This window comes from Plutella xylostella, chromosome 15 (assembly GCF_932276165.1).
Source record: "Plutella xylostella chromosome 15, ilPluXylo3.1, whole genome shotgun sequence".
NCBI lineage: Eukaryota > Metazoa > Arthropoda > Insecta > Lepidoptera > Plutellidae > Plutella > Plutella xylostella.
Genome location: NC_063995.1, coordinates 8,209,153 through 8,225,236, shown reverse-complemented (window position 1 = coordinate 8,225,236; position 16,084 = coordinate 8,209,153). Strand labels below are relative to the sequence as shown.

The 16,084-nt window shown below is 38.8% G+C and overlaps 2 protein-coding genes across 2 annotated transcripts; one reads left to right on the top strand and one right to left on the bottom strand.

Annotated features, from left to right (window-relative positions):
* Positions 1-297: 297 nt before the first annotated feature.
* Positions 298-12,997, bottom strand: LOC105382467 (eukaryotic translation initiation factor 2A). The gene is made up of 12 exons (XM_038108391.2): positions 12,853-12,997; positions 12,609-12,750; positions 11,387-11,522; positions 11,219-11,298; positions 10,682-10,860; positions 7,624-7,772; positions 6,710-6,794; positions 5,659-5,832; positions 5,055-5,232; positions 1,710-1,960; positions 1,208-1,389; positions 298-881 (listed from the first exon to the last, which is right to left on the bottom strand). Exons 1-12 carry the CDS (start codon positions 12,875-12,877, stop codon positions 756-758), a joined length of 1,707 nt encoding a protein of 568 aa, XP_037964319.2. The 5' UTR covers positions 12,878-12,997; the 3' UTR covers positions 298-755.
* Positions 12,998-13,339: 342 nt separating this feature from the next.
* LOC105382502 lies at positions 13,340-15,204 on the top strand. Its single transcript, XM_038108402.2, is given in 4 exon segments — positions 13,340-13,585; positions 13,737-13,907; positions 13,993-14,249; positions 14,251-15,204. Coding segments are annotated over 4 exon segments (1,038 nt in total). The 5' UTR covers positions 13,340-13,476; the 3' UTR covers positions 14,752-15,204.
* The last annotated feature ends 880 nt before the right edge of the window (positions 15,205-16,084 follow it).

Genomic DNA, 16,084 nt, shown 5'->3' with positions numbered 1-16,084 from the left:
AAACTACTTCTAACTTGCGAATTTTTAATAATTTTTTTTATTGAAGCTAATCATAAAATTATAAATATACAGTCTCACTTACAACTTACAGTATTCTTCCAACTGACGATAATTGATAAATGCTTTTGTAAGGATCAATTTATCAGAATTTTTGTGTTGCATGAATTTAATGGATGTTTAAATATGATTTATCTATTATCATATAGCATAATTTAGTAAATCGTCTATACAGAAGTGGAAGTCACCCTAAATAACAGTAACAATGGCTGTTGGAATAAAATAATGGATATAATGATTACCTCTTACGACTCTTACGAGTAAATAATAAAAGTTACTCTTAGCCTCTCCCCCACTACACTTTAGGTAGATTGTATAAGAATATGCTATTCAACTACTGTATGTATAAGGCGATTCTTTTAAAATATTACGTCGCTATACTGCGAAAAGCAATTAAATCACAAAAGTCATTTTACAGGATTTTCGCAGATACAATGCGTAAAAACTGAAGCAGTATGGTAAACTATTGAGCAAAAATTTGAGATAGTTGGTTTTTGCAGTATAGCGACGATTAGATGTAACAATCTAAATACAAGTAGGCTATAAGAATGTTGTCCTAAATGCGCTAGATTTATCTAACTACAATATTTTATACAATTACAACTTTAACTGCTAGCATTATGTTTCTCAAGTCAACGTTCTACAATAGTACGGTTAAGGAAATTATCTTTTAGTATAGTAGACCAATTTCTATGATATCATAACCTGAGCTGTTCTATCTCCTTGAGCAATGCCGCTTCCGTCTCGATTTTCTGCTTCTGGTTGATTTCCAATGGCTTGCCCGCCGCTTTCATCTGTTTCAGCTTCTCAATGTCAGCCAGTTTCTGAAATTAATAATTGAACGAATCATTATCAACAGTTTTATGCTATTTACAGTTCCTCTACATAATGGGACATAGACGTCTTCAAAAGTTGCCACGGCCCGCGATCTCCATTGTTTTGTATTTGCATTTATTCTTTCTAAAGCATTGCGTGTGCACGACTGTTATCCCGCAGAAGATGCAACTCACAAACAGCAGAGTTTCGAAGACCTTGAATATTTTTTTTCGAAAATGACGTTTTTTTGAATGTGGAGAGATAGTAGAGACCAATTTTTAGAGCACGTACCTTAAAATTTGTAATTCTTATGTGTCGAGAGTAAAATGTGTACCTTATTAATATTCTTGATCTTCTTATCCTTGTCGGGGTCACCAGTGGAGACGAAGGCGGGGCGCGGGGCGGCGGCGGCGGCGGCGCGGGGCGGGGACGGGTCTTGAGCCTTCTCCTCGGCCTTGCGGGCCTTGCGCGCCTCTCGCTTCTCTTTCTGCTTGATGGCCGCTTTCGATGGCGCGGCTGTGGAGTGTTAATAAGTTAGTAGTTATGAGATTGGCCGCTAGATGGCGCTGTGGGTGCGAAAGCTTTATTGTCGAATAGTGTCATGTTCTTCAACTTCTGATTAGGATTGAGGTGTAACTGTATTTTACATTGCATTGAAACAAAATTTTACTTTAATATACTCCTATACTTACTGAAATTATAAAACATAGACTAAATATAGTTCTTGTTTAGAACCGGTTATAGCCCACAAATTTCATACAAATCAGTAGTCAAAGGCCGGGTTATTACCAAAACTTTCTTTAGTCTTTATTTTATGATAAGGGGTACCAACTCACCACCACTCTCCCCAGGCTTATGCGGCGCCTCATGTTCATGGAACGTGAAAGTCGACGGCTTGTTCCTCGCTCCGGGCGGCCTGTAAGCGGCCGTGGGCTTGGGGGTAGAATCCTCGATGCCGCGCACGGTAGCCCGAGACAGCTCACTCTTGGGGAAGGTACCAGGCTGCCAGAGCAGGTAGAGAAGTTGCTCCTTGTCTTGGCACTCACGCTTGTGGAGTAGCGCGCCCGTGTAGTGCCAGATTTTGTATCTGGAATTTAAAATCATCATTAGGTTAGTTAGATAGTCAGGGTGTCCACTCAGAATGCTCCAAAAAATTCCCTGACTTTTCCCTGACTTTCCCTGACCGTTCCAGAAAATTTCCCTGACCAAATATCAACATATAAACCAAATTTAAGTAATTTGAAGACAAAATCTTGATTTCAATGTTTAACATTCATTTGTTTGACACTTATTATAAGTTGACTGCGTAAAATATGTATACAGGGTCGGCAAAAATGGTATATTAATAGGGAAGTAAAGCACTTAACACACACTAACGTTATTCTACTTCTAAATATTATACAATCTCCATGATTTTTTAGGATATTAACGACACAATAAATTACTAGGTTTATAGTTATTTCTGTTCTCTAAATTTGCTATAGATTCAAACTTATAGGCACCTCAAGCAACGCAATTTTTGTGATCAAAACTGCGCAGAATCATGCCGTTGATTAACAAAAACGATATATTTTTTAAAGGCGAAACCTTCCTTCTAGAATATATTATGCTGAAACGATTGACATCAAAATGAAAAAGAGTTGTTGATATTTACTTGGTGAATAACGATTTCCCCTGAAATTTTATCAAGGAAAGTACCTATGTTTGTCACGAGCTACATTTATCTTTATAGCCCCGGGGGGGGGCATGAGTGCACAAACGATAGCAAACGTTTTCCTAAATACCTATTTCTCGAGGTTCCCTCTTGAGCCTTAGGAGGTCATTCTAAAAAACGTTAGTTGTGTGAGTATTGAAAATGTCCGAAAAAAAAAATCATCCGCATCCGCCTTGCAGCTTCCTTAGTCCAAGTTGCTATACTGCCTAGTTTAATAGTCTGACCAAAATTTGACTCATTACCTACCATAAAAGTAGAAATTGAAACCTAAATAGAAATTGAAACAGAACCATTCTTTTTGTATGGCTCTCTCCTGCCTGACAAAGTTGTTACTTAGTTGTGTTTTATGAACTTTGATTAAACATGTAGTAGTTTTATGAACTTTGATTAAATATAATACATTTTTGATCTGCTAAATTAGTAAAAAAAAATATTATTGATTAATAGACGCCGCGCGGAGGCAGCGTATGCGATCTCGCTGACGTATAAAATAATTAGCGAATTGAGAACCTCCTCCTTTTTTCCAAGTCAATTCATGAGCGCCTGCACCAAAAAAATGACGTTTTTCTAAAAGTCTTTAAACTAAATTTGTTTTGAATGGTGAGATGAGTCACCCTCTTTTGCATCAACCAGAAGGGCTAGTACGGGGCGCATTTAAGACGTGACAAGAGTTTTGCATCGCGCTCACTCGCATCGCGTAGCCTCAAGAGCGAGCGCGACGGAGAACTCTTGTCACGTCTTAATAGCGCCCTGTGCTACAGGGCCTGTATATATACGAGCTGAGTCTGGGATCTAGCTAATCTTTTAGAATTCCTACAATTTTTTACAACTGTAATATTTTATGAAATCAAGTAGATTTAAAAAACTTAATTGTATAAGTAATTATTATAGTATAATAGTAAGGATCAGTCAAAAATATTCCAAAACTAAACGAGATTTTATTTTATTACTTATGTATTTCACGTAAAAAAGAAGTATTACTACTAAAGGAAAGTACTAACAATTTTGCTAGAAAAAGGTCATTTTTCCCTGACTTTCCAGATGGCCCATCAATTTCACTGACTTTCCCTGACCACCTAGAGCTTCCCTGACTTTTCCCTGACTTTCCAGATAGTGGACACCCTGATAGTGGTTGAATAGGGAAGATGTTTGTGACGACGATGACTAGAAAACTATGTCTTTTCATACGCTATCTACGAGTATGCCCGCAGAAGCAGTACTTCACGAATAGAATAAAGCCAGTACATCCTAAAATGCCCTGGTATACTACAGTAACTCTGACGCGGTTGCCACAAGAATCTGTCACTTATCAATGAGACTCATCTACAAATTTTTAGCCAATTGCAGTATGCGCTAGACTCTTTGTCCCACCCATTGGTACGCGCTATATTCGTCGCTTGTGGCGCTCCGAATCCTCTAATGATGTAACATACTTCATATTATATTACATTACTTCATATTTCTACTTATATTTCATATTTGTGCAATAAAGTATCAAATAAATAAATAAATAAATAAATAAATAAACATACCTGGATGGCGGCCATTTTGGCTAATTTAGGTACACTTATGTTGATGTTGTTGGTGGATGGAGTTTAAAAGCCGCTCGGCGCCATTGGTAGCGCTATATTGGTGGATTGTGGCTAGATTGATGATGATAGAATGATAGATGCGCTACAACTACAAATCCTCTCATGGCCGCCATTTTGTGAATCCGTCTGCCAGAGCTAGACCCTGGCGCTTAGCTTTAGGTATGACACAACACTCACTGGTTCCCGGTAGTGAGTCTCGGGTAGGCGGTGGCGGTGAGGAAGCACTCGGCGCGCGGCCCCCACTGCAGCCACGTGGTGGCGGGCGCCGCGCACGCGCCGAGCCGCCGCGGGGAGCGCGCGTCCCACACGCTCGCCTGCCCCCCGCCGTGGCGCCCGAGAGACCACCCGTGTGTCTTCACCAATGGACGGAAGATACTGAGTCCATTGCTGCGCTATATTAGTCGCTTGTAGCAATAATGCACTCTGAATCCGCTTATGACGTAATATACGCGGATGGCGGTCATTTTGGTAATTTTTCGTAGTTGAATGAATGAAAATGAAGGGGAATGAATGAAAATGAAGGGCTCCATTGGTGCTATATTAGTCGCGTGTGGTAAGAATGCGCTCCGAATCCTGTAATGATGCAACATAAGCGTTGGCCGCCATTTTGGTTAATATACGTAGTAACTGTCCATTGGTACGCTTTGATTCCTCTTATGATGCAACACACGCGTTGGTCGCCATTTTGGTTTATGTATGTAGTAAGTGTCCATTGGTACGCTATATTCATCGTTTGTGGCAAGAATGCGTTCCGAATCCTCTGATGATGCAACATAAGCGTTAGCCGCCATTTTGGTTTATTTATGAAGTTACTTTCAAACAACATGAAACCATCTCCCTTCTTAAAGAAGCTTTAGGCATCACTCAACACTCACTGGTTCCCGGTAGTGAGTCTCGGGTAGGTGGTGGCGGTGAGGAAGCACTCGGCGCGCGGCCCCCACTGCAGCCACGTGGTGGCGGGCGCCGCGCACGCGCCGAGCCGCCGCGGGGAGCGCGCGTCCCACACGCTCACCTGCCCCGCAGCGATGTTGCCGAAGCCGGCCAGGATCACATGTGTGGGGGGGTTAAGGAGCTATTGTTTGGGAGGGGGTATATTATGTAATTATAGTAGTATTTTCTGAAATTGGGAAATAGGTAAGCTAAAAAAACTGTTTTAAGTAGACGGAAGTGAATCGCGGCACGGGCGGTCTGTTTTCTTTTGTTGTAGCCTTTTTTTCTGCGCAACGGACAATTCAGTCAACGCAGCGCTCGCCCTAAGACGCCAGCCGGACTGACGTCCTTCAAGTGGTAGCCGTTTGAGGCTAGATGCGGAACGCTAAGAACAGAGTGTTGACACTCCTTGGCAGGGATGTATAACCAGATGATGACGACAATAAGTTGATGATAAAGATGACACTATTCGTTCCACAAAATGCAACTCATTCCACCCAGATATTCAGCACAAAATCCTCAACAAAGACCACTAATTTCAAAGGATATAGTTCCCATCAGGCGAGTAATAGATGGAGTTCCAGGCGCCGGTCCCGAACTCGAACAGCGGCTCGCACTTGGCGTTGAACAGCGTGGCCTTGGCGGGCGCGTGGCCGTACACCGCCACCCACTCGTTCCAGTTGTTGGGGTTCCAGGCGATGGCGTGGATCGGACCCTCCTTGCCTGGAATCAGGGGTATAATTTGGGTCAGTTTAATCGTTAGAAAAGCGATATTTAAGGCGGGTATACACTGCTGTAGTGCCGATGAAGAAGCGTGCACTTTACGCGCATAAATAGAGTATTACGACGAAGGGAATTCTTTCATTGCGTGTCATGTTAGATAAGTCGGTACCGGACTTTATATTTTTAACCGACTTCAAAAAAGGAGGAGGTTCTCAATTCGTCGGGATATTTTTTTTTATGTATGTTCACCGATTACTCCGCCGTTTATGAACCGATTTTGAAAATTCTTATTTTGTTGTATTGGGTTGAGCTCCCAGGTGGTCCCATTTTTTTTCAGAATTTTATCTCACCCCTATGGGTGGGTAAAGGGGTAAAAACAGGGTATGAATATCCATTTTGGACACATATTAACCGATTCTAATGAAATTAAGAACGTAAATATAGTTTTTATAACAAAAAAATATGATGGTGACCTTGAGCTGATCTGATGATGGAAACGGAAGGCAGTCAAGGGAACTCCTCAACGGTATATAGCAACTACCTCGTGTTTAGGCTTGAATGATTCGTATTGATTAGTAGGACTTTTTGGTATAATTTGCATCTTACTTTTGATTAAAAATTATTGCAAATAAACTAAAAACTATAAAATAAAATAATGTTCATTTTAGTGGTTTTTTGAAGTCGGTTTTTTAATTTTTAATATTTCTAGCAGATGTTGGTTTCTCAGTGAGAGAAGTAGAAGTACGCTTGTCAAACATATTTACGCTGTAATTTTGTGTTGGTTTCATTTCCAATGTACAAGATAAATGTATGGGCAGTTGGGCACATTACGGCACATAGTAATTAATACATCAATTATGTACATAAAATAACTTACTGAATGTCATGTTGCCAGAATTTCCCTTTACGTCGCCGTGAGACAGCGACTGTTTCCCGTAGTACGAGCCGCCAGTCTTGTCTACCTGTACGTTGAAGAATAAACATGATTTAGCTTTATATGGAGTTAACAAGCCAAACATTGGGCTAACTCCTTTTAGTTCCTCTCAAAGGTTTACTTCTGAACCTTCAGGCATAAACAAAATGTAAAATTATTTTCTACTAGCTGTTCTCGCGAGCTTCGCTTCGCCTTAAAAAGTTTTCCCGTGGGAATTCCGGGATAAAAAGTAGCCTATGTTCTTCCTCAGGGTCTAGACCATATGTATACCAAATTTCATTCAAATCCGTTCAGTAGTTTTGGCGTGAAAGAGTAACAGACAGACAGACAGACAGACAGACACAGCTACTTTCGCATTTATAATATTAGTTAGGATGCTGAAAAATTACAAAAACACACGCATTCATATGGTATGCCCAAATGTCGCTGGTTAACAGGAGTATCACCGCTGGTTCGGCAAACCTATTACTTATACCTAGTACATTTATATTGGCACTGGTAGCCCGAGTTCTAATTACGTTCTAGGTACTCACTCACTTTACGAGCAATGAAAAAGTTCCAGTGACCACAATAGCACCAATAACTCCTAAACGGAAATGATGACGTCGTCTGCAATAATGAAGTTACATTAATGTTTACACAAACGTAAACATTTTGATCAAATTCTAAACTAAATGTTTAGAAAAATTTAGGCCATTTGATGTCAACATTTTATCAGTGGAACTTTTTGACTGCTTATGATATAGAAAGCTATAGATCGCATGCAGTGGCGTGCTTTGGGAGAGGCCTACGTCCAGCAGTGGACAGCTGATAGGCTGGTGATAATGATGATGATGTATGAAACAGTGCAAACTCACGTCAGTCTGCGTGACGGTGAAGATGTTGGTGCCGCGGCGGTTCCAGTGGAAGGCGGCCTTGTCGGCCTGGAACGAGGAGCGGCTCACCAGCGCCTGCCCGAACTCGGGGTACTTGAAGATCTTCCATGAGGACGGCTGCCCGGACTTGCCTGTGTATATGGGGAGATAGAGAGCTGAATTGTATACCAAGGAGTTAAGTTTAAGTCTTTTTTTGAAAAGATGGCTTCGATCTTGCCTCCGTTCTTCTCCTAAGATAGAAAGAGCCCCCCCTTATACGAACCGAGAGTAGTTTGTAAAAATTTACGTTGATCAGAAAATTTTATATCTATACGATGAATAAAAACCTTTGACTTTGAGGGTAAATCAGCCACTAACTTAGTATGTAAACTGTATATTGTCTAACAGCTACTTTTTTTTCTAGTCACTTTAACATGCAGTTGTTTGGTGTATTGTGTAGTGTTGTACTCCCCCCCATTGTTGGGTTGTCTTCTCATTAAACTGGTCCTAAACTGTCGCAAATGCCCTTTTGTTTTCAGCATTCTTATTGGAATACGAGGGCGATACCGAAATGATCGGGAATAGAAAAAAGTACAAAGATATCATAATATTATTGTTTACTTTTATTGTTTTTCAAAGTAGTCTCCGTGACATTCAATGCACTTTTTCATTCGATTAAACCAATCATTGAAACAGTAATTCCAGTCTGAAGTGGATACTGTCAAAACAGCTGATTTGTAAGCTTCGACCGCCTCTTCTGGGCCGCTAAACCGTTGACCACGTAGCATATCTTTAATTCTTGGGAATGTAAAATAATCATTGGGGCTCAGATCAGGGCTATACGGAGGATGGTCCATCAACTCCACGTTTTCCATATTTAAAAACGTTCTTGTTTTGCGAGCGGTATGAGAGCTTGCATTATCGTGGTGAAGGATTATACGACGATTCGGGTTAGTTTTACGAAGTTCTCTTACGACTTCCGGCAAACAAACTGTTGTGTACCAATCAGCAGTAACCGTCCTTTGTTCTTGTAATGGAATCGTAGCCACATGGCCAGTTTTCGATACAAACGAAGCGACCATTTTTTTCGACACGCTGCGTGAGCGAATAACTTTTGTTGGCTTGACCTCACCTTCGAAGACCCAAACTGCCGATTGATGTTTTCTTTCGGGCTCATATGAATAAATCCACGATTCATCACCAGAGACGATATTGTAGACAGCATTTGAACTGCCTCCATTGAACCGTTGCAGAGCAGATCGACACCAATTAACACGAGCCGACTTTTGTTCCTCGGTCAAACGGTGGGGCACCCAGCGCGAAACTAACTTCTTGACACCCAGTTCTTCATGTAAAATGGTTTGAATGGCTGTCATACCAATGCTGAGAGAAGCCCGAATCTGCTCGTATGTCACATGTCTATCTTCTTTTATTAACTGGCGTACAGCATCGATGTTATCTTGTGTTACCGCTGTTTTTGGCCGACCAGTAGAAGGGACTGTGGTAAGAGAGGAACGTCCACGGCGAAACTCAGAATACCAACGATATATAGTCGTTTTACTTGGTGCTTCAAGTTTATAAATAGAAACAAGCTCGGCGAGACATTGTTCTTGAGATAAACCTCGACGAAAGTTGTGAAAAATTATTGCACGGAAATGTTCCCGCGTATAGTGCCACAATCTTATCTGTTCCGGTGGCGACATCGCTGTGATCGAATCCAGTGTTGCTTTCGATTAAATTTTGCCTATTTCTGGTTTAAACGACAATGCATTTCTGCTATTACCTATTGTAATAATTAGGTACATTCATAAGTATAGTATTATAGATAAATCAAAATATAGGGTCGATAGTAAATGAAAGTGGATATAATATATCAAACGACATTTGTTTCAGTGTAGTTCTGATTATGTTCTGCTTCTGATATAGGAGATTAAATCTAGATTACAATGGTATAGGTAATATATGTGGGTCGTGGGAATAACGAGATAGATAGACTTAAAAAAACAATTAATTAAGTATTATTATTTTTGAACACTTTATTTTACATTTTCTAAAGTAACAAGAAACAAGAGCATACAATTAAAATAAATTCAGACAGTGTGCAAAGGCTAATACATCATCATCATCATCATCTTGACCCATCACGTCCCCACTGCTGGGGCACGGATCTCCTTCCAAAGGCTTGCCAAAAAGCAATTTCTTTCAGCCAACTCTTGATTGGTTGGGAAAACAATGACATGTCATAAATAATCATTATTCCGTCTAAAATCGCTGCAGGTGCGCGAAATTCTTCTTGGTATACTGCCTAAGATTTAAAGTATCATGTCATGTCATCACACCTGTAATCAAAGAAAAATTAAGATTATATACTTTTCATCACGAGTATCATCACGACTCATCCCGTCCCCACTGCTGGGGCACGGGCCTCTCTGGAAAATATTACATAAAATTACATGGAGTATATGGGTAAAATTATTCGTCATATTTGGCAACACTAACCTGTAGCCGCTGCAACTCGTTCTTCCAATTTTTCAAACGGAATTAAAGGCGCCTGAATACGTTATTCTTCCTGCATAAAAGCCAATATATATAGTACTACTTTTCTTGCATTACATTACAGCGCTTTTGGCAGTATTACACCCAGAAAATCACAAAACAAATTAAATAACAACAATTGAAATTGACAACTCAAATAACGCACAGAGTATGAAATGATGTTTGACAATGACGTTTCGTTAGTTGCACATTTTGACCACCGGAACAGATAAGATTGTGGCACTATAAGCTCCATTTTTTACACCGACTTGTCAAATTCAAATGGTCAATACTCTTTTATTTTTTACTTTTTTTTAAATTCGAAAATGGAATTATGTTTGAAAAAACACTACATTTGATACACCAAAAAGGTTTCACTCTAATTTATTCCTAAGTATTCTATTCCCGATCTTTTCGGTGTAGCCCTCGTACCTTATTAATGGTGAGGTCAGTAGCCAGTTTGTGGGGTGATCAGCAATCCTATCTTTGGCCTTGTTATAAATTTAATATTATAGCATTTTCTTACCCAAGTTAAACACGGAGAAGTAGTAGGCAGGCGCCGGGCTGGGTGAAATGCTGAATGATTTCAGTTTCTCGCTCTGGATCTGGTGGGTGAAACGGTCGAGCTTGCCATCTTCATAGATCAGAACTTTGCCCGCTATCTGAAGAGCTACCAACTTCTCATCTGAGGACCACTGGGGTTCCCTGTGAAGGTCATTGAAATATTATATTACTATATATATATTTATGATTCATATTTCCTTGGGTAATGTGGCATGGTCTATCCATCTAGGTGTGGGATGCATAAGAAATTTCCATTTAACATTGTGTAAGAAAATGGTACTTCAGTTTGGAAAGGAAGAATGGCCAACATTGAGGAAGCTATGGTCCAATTAGATATAAACAAAGCTTTAGCTTTGCTTCACTGCATCAGAGCCAAGCTGCCTTTTTTAACAAATTGCATTGAATAAAATAGAAATTTGATGGACATACAAATTATAAGGAATTTATAAGTATCATTCTAAAATAATGCCCTAATGAACTTATAAATTATATATCATACCATCCTGTCTGATGTTTCTGCACAAATGATCCAACCACAGACCCGCTGTCGGATTTACAAATATGAAGATTTGCTTTACCCTGAAAGTAGAATACAAAATTTGTTTATGAGAACTTTTTTTATAAGTTACTTGTAGACTCTGCAACTTTACAAAATTAATAATCGTACCTCAGGATTTTCTTTTGTCATGGCAAACATTTCCCACACCATGAAATAAGTATCGAGTGGGGAAAAGAACATTTCTTTGATATTCCCATTGATGGAAGCTGCTACTGACCAGTCTGCACATTTTATGATTTCAGCCCTGTAAATAATGAATGTGATTTAGATGATAGGCAGCGTTCCCACTACGCCGGACCGGCAGATCTGCCGAAAACCGGACACCGGACAGAGTGTTCACATTACATCGGATCCCGGAAGAAATTCAGACAGTCCTCAGTTGAATTTGGACCTGCGCGCACAATGGACGACGAAATTGTTGTGTTGTGGTGGTATCTTAATAGAAGGCAAAATAAAAGAAAACATTGGGTACACCCTATTTTACGGGAAAGATTTTCCATTCTTTTCATTTTACATTCAGGGGCGAGGGGAGCACGAGCGGGGCGAGCGGGGGACAGATACCGGCACAAACTCGTTCACATTACTCCGGGCCCGGTCGTTCTACCGGCAATTCGTAGTGACAAAACGTTCGGTAGAAATGCCGGGCTCGGCAAAAATGCCGGACCCGGGATAATGTGAATAGCTTCATATAAATTGTACAGCCACTAGCTCTTCCGGCAGATTTACCGGCGCGGCAGATCTGCCGGTCCGGCGTAGTGGGAACGCTGCCTTACAGCCTGAGCACCAATCATTCAGAGTTAGCAACCACAAATAAGGCCATCAGTAAAACTACCTCATCTTGACTCATACAACATTCATTAGTACTATGAAATGAGATATGTATACAATATCTGCATGCTTTACAGATAACAAGCAAACTTGATAGTGGGTTGAATCCTTTAGTCAGCTAACAGCAGGCCAAACAAATCTGTGGCAATACTATTAAAGGTTAGAACCTAATGTGTAAAAGATGACCTGGACAAAAATAAGAATCTTTATTGTTACCATGATATTATAAATATGTGGGGACATCTCACACACGGTCATCCGACCCCAAGCTAGGCAGAACCTGTGTTATGGGTGTCGGACAACTGATATATCTACACAAATACATAGATAGATAGATACTTAATATAAATATCAACAACCAAGACCTGAGTACAAATATCTGTCTTTAAACAAATATTTTCCCCAGCAGGGAATCGAACCCGGGACCTTCGGCATATCAGTCAGGGTCACTAACCACAACGCCATTCAGCAAAATATTATTTATTATGCACGGTATATTTACTTCTTATCGGTCCTGTATGCCAAATATGTCCCTTTAGGGCTGAAAACGATGCTGCGTATATTTTTGGTGGTTTCATCTCGAAGTGTTTTTTCTTGGAATGGTTCCTTGCACTCAATCAGGAATAATTCCTTGTTGGTCAATCCTAAAAATAAATGAACATATTGAATTAGATTATAACCTCTTATAAAAACCGGTACTGTGGTTAGGTTAGCTAACTTTAAATGACAAAAAATATAATTACTACCTGCTATACTTGGAATCGAACTCATACTGTATGAAAGTATTAATTAAATTACAAAAAAATAAGTTCTAAACTACACAAAACAAAAATGTGCAATTTTCATGACTGAAAATATTGAAATGACACAAATTGAATGACATTGACAAAGTACTCTGTGAAGGTAACAGTTAATCTACGGACAATCATTCTAAGCGCGAGGCTATTATTATTCTGAGATGATGAAGAACCCTTGAACATGTTTCATGTTCCGCGACCGCCATACATTATGAAACAAGATCTACCTCTCGGTCTCCCTTGATAAATTTTTATGTGTCGCGGCCGCGATCTCCTGCCTCTGTCGCGGGCTCGAACATTCTAGCTTGTCTTTATGTTCCTACTTGGTTCCTATTCCTACAGCAAGCAAGTACGAATAGCTCCTGTATTTTTGAACTTTTTGATAGTGCCGTTATTATTCTGAGGTAGCGTATCTATGTATTCTGTGGTGTTATCTTTATCTGTCAAAATTTTCAAAATGGCGTATTGTGAGCAAAGTTAAGCTTTTTGGTCAGCAAAAATTAAATATTTGATTAATTTTGGAAGTATTTGGTCAAAACAATAGTAATTTCAAATGATTAACTGTTGATCTAAATGTTTAGCACTAAATCTCAATTGCAGAGGAGAACTCCAGATAATGGGACAGATCGAGAGCAATTTCTCTCACTTTTAGTGGATGAATATCTAAATTCCACTTCATACGGTATTTGTTTTGTTACATTCTTATTTTGTATGCATGAAACCCTCATTTCAAATACATAAGAAAGGCATAAGGACCCAGTTCGTTTCTGTGTCATTTCTTTAGTGGTGTCGTAAGTTCTAAGCCTAACTATCGATCTTTTCTTTGTTTTCAGATGCTAAATCACAAGTTTTGGCAAATTTGGCCAATTTCGCCTACGATCCTATTAACTATGGCTACATTCGCGATGTTGGGGTTCTAGACGTATTTCTCCATGTTATAAATACTGAAAATGATGAGAAGTTACTTCACTTTGCCTGTTCAGGAATATGCAATTTATCTTGTGGTAAATACCTACGTTAATAGTAGTGGTAGTTAAGATATAACTAATTTATATGCATTATCATGTGTAACACATGCTTATTTTTCAGATCCATTAAATGTTAAGTATATTCAAGAAAATTGTGGTTGGAAACCCATCATACAACTTCTTAACAGAAATAATACGGACATAGTGGCAAACATTATTACAACGCTGATTTATGCATATGAAAAACCTGAAGGCAAAATATTAGATGCAGAAAATCTGCTGAAAATTAAAGATTTTGAAAAATCAGAGGATAAAAAAGTTGCTAATCTTGCTGCTATTTTCTTGCAAGATGTATCTGGACTGAATTGAACAAAAGCTTATGATTTAGTGGTTTAAACACAAAATGAACAAGATGTTGTCTAATAGATTTCCATACTTGGCTGCTAGCAATCGAAACTACCAAAAAATATGTAAATTGCACACTACTTCATTCACCAGTGTAGCTTTTAAAGCAGGAGACAAAATTAGAATACAAAAGACATTAACACAGAAGGATCTGGATGCCTTCTCTAATCTCACAAGTGATCACAATCACCTGCACAAAAACAATGGCAACAAGAGGCCAATAGTCCATGGAGCCCTGCTTAACGGGCTAGTGGCTGGACTCATCGGGACACACATGCCGGGGCCCGGCACGGTGCTCGTCTCTCAAACCATGAAGTTCCCTAACAAGTGCTTTGTTGGTGAGAAGCTGACAATCAGTGTGGAACTAGTTGATGTCAGGAAAATCCTGAAAGTTAAATTTTATTGCATTGTTGAAGAGGAAAAGAAGGTTGTGTTCGAGGGGGAAGCCAAGCTCATGCTGGCCAAAGACTGTTAAGGCTAATATATTTTATACATTTACTAATTTATTCTTTTAGCAATAAGCAGGTCAAATATCTTGTTGAGATTGTAAGAAAGTTTAGCGAATAAGCGAATAAGGTGATAAAAAGTTGTCAGTGCCAATTGTAACACAAAATGTGGTAAATTAAATAAAACTAAGTAATAAAGTTAAATAATGATAGTCTCAATGTGAGAACACCACTTAAAAGTACAATTAATCATAAGTTAACAATAAAAAAGTAACTAAAATATGAGATGTTAAAATAAACAATCAAATGCTCTGAGAAATACCCAAGACTGATACTTTTGCAAAAAACCTCAATAACTGTAAACCACAATGTTCTGTCATGTATGCATGTACGTTAAATTGTTAGATGTAATTTTTAACTTGGCGATCGTTAATTTTTATAATAAAACAACAGCAATGTTTCAATTACAATATAGGTAAACAGTATAATGTATGTTGATGTAACAATAAACTATTATGTTGTCTTCATGCAATCAGTATTGTAACAAAAGTGTTATGAACATTTACTCGAATTACTTGTCGTTTTTTTATTTGTAGTGTTAAAGAGTATGTTTTTTTACACATAAGTAATCTTTTATTATTAAACATTTTGCTTGTTTTATTTTGTTGTTTTTGTTTCTTATGATTTGTACAGTTTTTTTAAAGGCTCTTAATTTAAGTCCTATTTTTTAATTATAACTGATAAAATATGTATATTACTGTCTACCTATTTTGCAACAATATCCAACTCAACATGGCTCATCATTATTCATACAAATATCCACACGTCCCTCGAGCTATAATCCTCCAAAATTTAAACTCAATAGAAACTATTTCTGATGATGCCAAAAATTAGTCGTGAAATAGTCATAAATAGTCGTGTTTTCCAAAAAAATAGTCGTATCATACTTTCGGAGTTAGAGCTATACTTTATGGAGGATTATAGCTGGAGGTCTCCAGCTATAATCCTCCAGCCTCTGCAGAACAAACGGTAAGGCCTATCGACTTGGTTAAGGTCTCAAAAAATAGTCGTGAAATAGTCGTAATGACATGCCAAATTTCAGAAATAGTCGTCCAAAGATAGCAGAGATATAAAGGTACTTTGCTGCAGCCCTGGTGGAGGATTATAGCTGGAGGTTTTGAAAATATCGAATATCTTTGGAACTACTATGACTATCGGTTTGAATTATATCTCAAAAAATAGTCGTGAAATAGTCGCTTCTATTTATTATAATTTTAAGCTTGATAAAAGCTGTTAAATAATGATATCAAATTCTTCATAAAAATCAAAGTGGACGAGAATGCCAAAGCGAGCCAGTACACA